The sequence below is a fragment of the Nestor notabilis genome, unplaced genomic scaffold (genome assembly GCF_000696875.1).
Source record: "Nestor notabilis isolate BGI_N333 unplaced genomic scaffold, ASM69687v1 scaffold606, whole genome shotgun sequence".
In the NCBI taxonomy this organism is placed as follows: Eukaryota; Metazoa; Chordata; class Aves; order Psittaciformes; family Psittacidae; genus Nestor; species Nestor notabilis.
This window is the reverse complement of record NW_009932132.1, coordinates 32,283-38,282: the sequence shown is the minus strand read 5'-3', so window position 1 is coordinate 38,282 and position 6,000 is coordinate 32,283. Positions and strand designations below refer to the sequence as shown.

General features: G+C 40.2%; 1 protein-coding gene across 1 annotated transcript in view; it reads left to right on the top strand.

Moving 5' to 3' along the window:
* Nucleotides 1–6,000, top strand: part of TRPM6 (transient receptor potential cation channel, subfamily M, member 6) — a gene marked incomplete at its 5' end in the record, with an annotated part of 62,814 nt that overhangs the window by 35,023 nt on the left and 21,791 nt on the right. Inside the window, 2 exons of the mRNA XM_010016214.1 lie at nt 1,498–1,630; nt 3,232–4,108. Of these exons, the coding sequence (XP_010014516.1) occupies nt 1,498–1,630; nt 3,232–4,108 (1,010 nt within the window). The remainder of the gene's footprint in view (nt 1–1,497; nt 1,631–3,231; nt 4,109–6,000) is intronic.

Sequence of the window (6,000 nt, the reverse complement as noted above, 5' to 3'; positions counted from 1 at the left end):
CCTGCTGAGATGTACATCTTTGATGCCTAAGAACAGGTGAGCAGAACCTCCTTTATGCTTCACTCTGCTGAACATGAATCCCTGAAGATATCTGGCACACTCACAGGTGGTTACAGAGTTCAAAAGCGGGCTTAGCTGATCAATCTTGATCTACTTTACTGCTGCTCTGAGGCTCAGCTCCTCCGTCATGACTGGATACATCAGACTGCCTTTGAAGTATCGCTGCTTATTTTATATGCATGCATAGTGTAAGTCACTGACATAGCATAGAGGGTGTCTTCCTTGTAAGGTACAGTAGGCACAAGAATAACTGAAACACTACTTTGCACATATAAAAGTCCTCGGGTAGAAGGCGGCTCATGCTATGCCTACACTTCTAGCAGAGAGAGACATTTTTCCTGTTTAGGTACCTTTTCTAAATGCCTTTTCTATATGCCTGTGTATTGCCTCATAAATTTCTCCTGAAATTGTGATGTGATTATATTTAACTGGGTTTAGTAATGAGTATCCAGTGCCACCCTGTGGAAAATCAATGAAAATACTGAAATACAGAGAGTAGAATCTTGGAGGCAAGAATACAGATGGATTAAGGGGGAAAAGAGTCTAGAAGGTGATCAAGTCTCACTTGGAGCTAGAGGGGTACCCAGAACACTGCAGGGGGCTTCCCTGCTGAGCTGTGTGTTGCAGCCTCATACTACACAGTTGTGACAAACACTGCCACGTTGCTTGGCACTGATACCCCACTAGCATGTAGAGTGAGGACTCTGGCATGTAAAAAAGGAAAGAAAAAAGAAACTGGGAAGATGCAGATTTTGGATGAGAGAAGCAGCTTGCCACCTTATGCATTTCTTGATATTGACTTATAATCAATCTGTTCTCTCAGAAGTCTTGGTGTGCTAGAAGAATAGCATCATGAGCAGCCCAAGCTGTGGAGTTTGAAGCTTTTGAATGTGTTCTTTTTCGCCCAGTAATCTTGCTTAACATTTTATACATATGAGCATGGGAAGATATTAGGTGAAAAAAAAGCTTTGTAGCTTTGAGTACCTGAAAGGACTGTAATTGTTATGTGACTAGACCTAAATGAATGCCTGGACCAAATTACAGTGAAATCTTTGTAAGTCTTATGTACCTATACCTAAGTCTCGTGTGTCACACAAGCATAACAAAACACAGGAAAAAAAGGTTTGGGAGAAAATACATGTTTGTGAGCAGCATTTGGGTATGTACTTTTGAGGCTTTAAAAGGGAAGACACTGGAATTTTTGTCAGTGTGGTTTTACCCCCTATCTAAGGAAAGATAAAACCCATGTTTACCTGTATTTGACTTGTTGAGTCTTCATACATAAGCCCAAATTCGTGGAGGTTACATCTGACTCATTCTTGTCAAGGGAGGGGGAGGAAAGCAGTTCCAACAGTTTTCTTTTTTTTTATCATGGATGCTTATAAACAATTGCATTTATCAGCATGCTTCATACTGACTCCTATCTCTTTTGTTCAGAGCTGTACCTAAGTGATGAGGAGTTAAAGAAGCTCCATGACTTCGAGGAACAGTGTGTGGAAAAATATTTTCATGAGAAGAATGAAAACCTGAGTTCCAGTGACAGTGAAAGAATTCGTCTGACAACAGAAAGGTGTGTTTTGCTGCAGATTTGTGCTCTTTGTATACATTTGTCATATAAAAAGACTTGTATAAGCTAATGCTTTTGGAACAGGAATGTCCACTGTGAAGAGGAGAGCAGTATCATACACAGGCCTTGCTAGTTTGATGGAAATACAAGGTATCTGTTTAAATGGCATGACAGGCCTGGCTGGGATGCCTTGCTGGCAGAATTGCATCCCCAGATGTGTACAGTGCACAGGTGGTTAAATGGGTACAGTAAGGTGTTGGTCAGTTTCACTTTTGCAGATTAAGTAGCACCACAAAAACCATAGTATGACATAGAGTACATATTTTTACTTAAAGGCTTAGCAGTGTAAGAACACTTTGAGAATATTGCTTGTGGTTGAGTGTAACTGCTGTTTACAGAAATAACCATATCATATAACCATTGTAGCATTAACTGCAGCGTAGTGTCTTTGCTAGCAAAATGTCAATACACAACTGTCAGGGGTTTCAAAAGTCTCGGTATTGGCCTAATTTAGCTTTCTATTGAAATCGGTGGCAGCCCTGCCGTTATGTTTAATGTGAAGAGTTAAGGAAAATGAGTGCTATAAGAAGTCTTAAAGAATGCCAATACTGATCTCATCTAATAAATTTGTTTTGCCTAGACAAAGATAGCTTCTTAATCTTTGCATATTTGTAATCTTATTTTCTGCATACTGAAACAAAACAAATGCTTTGCAAGCAAAATGAAAGGAAATGAAATAAGTAGCTTTGTTCAAAAGCTGCAGAATCAATTAGAGCAAGAAGATTTCGTATAGTGGGTAAATATAGATCTGGAAAGGATTTTTTCTTGAGTGCAAAAGTTAAACACACTTCACAGCATTGCATAACGTTAATAAAAAAACTTAATTTAGATTAATAAAGTATTTTGGAATACTGGTCTTTGATTTTATTCAGATACTGGTTAAATAACTGCATCTTTTAGTTACTCAGTGACAAAGGAAAGGAGCAACTTTTGCATATTGCCTGCAGCTAGTTTATCATTGTTGTAGTGATCGTAGTGATAAGAGGTCCAGAGAGTGTGTTGTACTGAGTATTCAGTATTTGAGAAATACAGGAGTATCTGTAGGTTTGTGTGAGCCATGTTCTTCTCATGCTTGCACAAGAAATGTAGAAATGCAACATGACTGGGTGACAAGAAGTATACTTTACAGCATTGACAGCAGGACACAGCTTTGGAAGTGCATTATGATGCATTACAGCTGTAAATGCAGTAGTAAATGCAGCATTTCCAAACCTGTGTCCTGCTGCCATGTTTTATGGCAATGAATGGACATTAGTAGGAAAATAGCAGTTTTTTGAATAGATACTCCTGGAGCAAAAATCTTGTTTCCTTAAAAGTCAGTGACTGTTTGCCCAGTCATCTGACTGACATGTAAGTTTGGATTGGTTTTGTCAAATATAGGTATTCACGTGACAGGAAGTCACCATTAAAAAAAAAAAAAAAAATAGAGGCTGTTGGAAATGTGAACTGACTTTTTGAAATGTGTTAATGGCTTCCTTCATCTGGCAAACAGAAGTGAAGATCTGTGTTTTGGTATTTTCATGATATTTTCTTTTTCCATCTAGAGTGGAAGAGATGTTTCTGCAGCTTAAAGAAGTGCATGAGAAGGTATTTTGTATCAAGGAGTCTTTACTTTCCCTGGACAGCCAGCTAGGACATTTGCAAGACCTGTCTGCCTTGACAGTGGACATCCTGAAAGTGCTTTCAGCAGTAGACACCTTGCAGGTGGAAGAAGCCTTACTGGCTGACACAAAGCTTAGAAGCTGTAGGAAGCTGCCCCATAGCTGGAGCAATGCACTCTATTCCAAGACCTTGAGCAGCCTGGAGTGTTTGTATGACAAGAAATACCACTACTACAGCATGCCATCCTCCCTTTTACGGAGCTTGGTAAGGAGTCAGTGGCCATCAGAGTGCAAAGACCATGTATTTAGAATGGAGAGTAACAAGGCAGAAGACAGCTCTCGAAAGATAGAAATAGAAAGTGACACACTCACTTCAGGAGTATCCTCTGAAACTAAATCAACCCCTAGATATGGACAATTTTTGCTGGTGCCCCCTGAGCATCAGGGAGGGTCTTTCTCTGAGGACGTCACCTTAAATTTGTCTTTCTTGAGCACTCCTGACAAGTACAGGGGCCATGCATTCAGAGGTGAACTGCAAAGTAGCATTCTGGTACAGCAGAATTTGCAGAGTGTCAGCCTCATTGGAAAAAAGCCAGAAGATTATGAGTGGAACCGGAGAGACTTTGTTATTCATTTGCCATCAGAAAAGACTAATGCCATAAAGGCCAATCATTCGCTTGGTCTTCACCCATCGCTGGATATTGAAGAGAGTGCAGCACCCTTCTGTGATGACAGGTTAAAAACTAAAGGTGGTTATGTGAACTGGGGATTTTCTGAAGGTGATGAAAAAGGGGTTTTCAGCTCAGAATCAAAGAAGAAGGCCCTGTGCATACATTCCACCTATGACAGTGACTGCAATTGCATGGGTAGTCCTCCCAGGCATGTCCAGATAAGAGAATCAAAGTCCTCCTGCAACTCAGAGAGGTCACATCACAGCAGCTTCATCTCTCAGAACAAGCTGAAATGCAGCACCTCCTTCTGGATCAGCCCACTCTGGAGGGACTGGAGTTTCTGCAGAAGCAACAGCTTACAGTCCACTAAGAAAGAGAAAAGAGGGAAAACCTGCAAGGCCATAGATGGTAATTATAAAAAACTACACCTGTAGAGTATCTTTTACTGGAGACCCCAAGGCATGATTAAAAAGTTTCCATTGCATCTGAGTACTAGTTGCAATTCAGGGTAGCAGCAGAGAGTCTAGACTTTCTTTGTGCTGGGTCTTACTGCTGTGGGGAATTGCTGAGTGTGCCTGGTATCCAAGCAGCACCATGCTGATTCTCTCCATGGATCCCTGTGGCTGTGGCTACACAGCCAGGATAAAGGAGGGACTGTGCTTGCTCTGGGAAAGTCTCTTGCCCTGGGAATGCAATGCAAGAGTTGCAGGAGCCAAAATTAGTTACACAATTGCTAAGAGGTATATTAGCAGTATCACAGGTCAGATGAGTGCATGGAGAATGAAGCAGTATACATTTTTATAGCCAGTTTAAAACCCTCCCTGTCAACCACCAAGTTTGCTTACCAACAGCCAAAATACAGCAGAATCCAGTTCTAAGTATGAATAGTATGGGATGATGGATAACATTTGTTGATTTAAATCTTGTGATGGTGCACATCTTCGCACTGAACTGCGTGAGTATTAGCTTTGGGTGTCACAAGTCTTTTTCAGCTTGCTTTGGAGAACTGCCAACTGTCAGTCTTATCAGATCTTCTCTTAGTAAATAAAAACGCTGTAGCATAATAGTGTTTTTTGACTTTCCCACAGAGTCTTTACAATCCAGTGAGCTACACCACAGTGAGGCAACAAAAGCAAAACAACAAAACAGAGACAGAAAGTCTGGGAGAGGAAAGAAGAATCAAAAAACCCTTCAGGTGCCGGTATGTGCAGATGCAAGAGAATCACGTTTCCAGTAGCTGTCTTTTTCATTTATTAAGGGTAGTTTAGTTGAAATGTATAAATTTGAAATGCTGCACACAAACTGGGGCATCTTTTTTGTGTGTCAGGCTTTGGTTTAATTTCCTGTTTGTTTGAATGTGTGGGAATTCATTTTTGAATGTTTCGAAGTCTATGGACTTTGCTACATAGTATACCAGAGGTGTTACTGCTTTTACATGGAAAGGAGTCAGTCCTTGCACTTTATCTGGCAAGAGGACTTGGGGAGGCTTCATATGCTCTAGGATAGACTGAAATAGTGGAAAGCCATATCCATGTGGTGTGCAACTATAAACAAGCAAGCCAGGCCTTGTAATGTTGTCTCCTGGCTACAAGAGTCCCACAGACTTTTCTCTGAATCCATCAAACATTTAACACATTGCAGACAGCAGATTGATTATATCATATGTATGGGGCAACTTTTATAACTGTATAAGTGTGCACATACATAAAAATTTATTTATAAGGTTATAGAGAGATTCCTAGAATTTTTATCAGCTGGAAAGATTTATCTCTGTTTAGTAAGACAGAAGCTGAAGACTGATTTATTTACATAAGACACTCAGGTCAACAACAGATCTTAGACTTGAACTTTTGAGACCTAATTAATACCTCTGAAGGTATTCTGGGGGACTTCAAACTTAGTTTTAAAAAGGTATAGTGCTACATCATTCATCAGTAGTATTTGCTAGACAAAAGCAATTTGTCTTCTGTAACTTGTAACAACAAAAATGGGAAATTTTTTTTCTCAGCTGGGAGTGATTTCAGTCATGGGCATTTCAGTG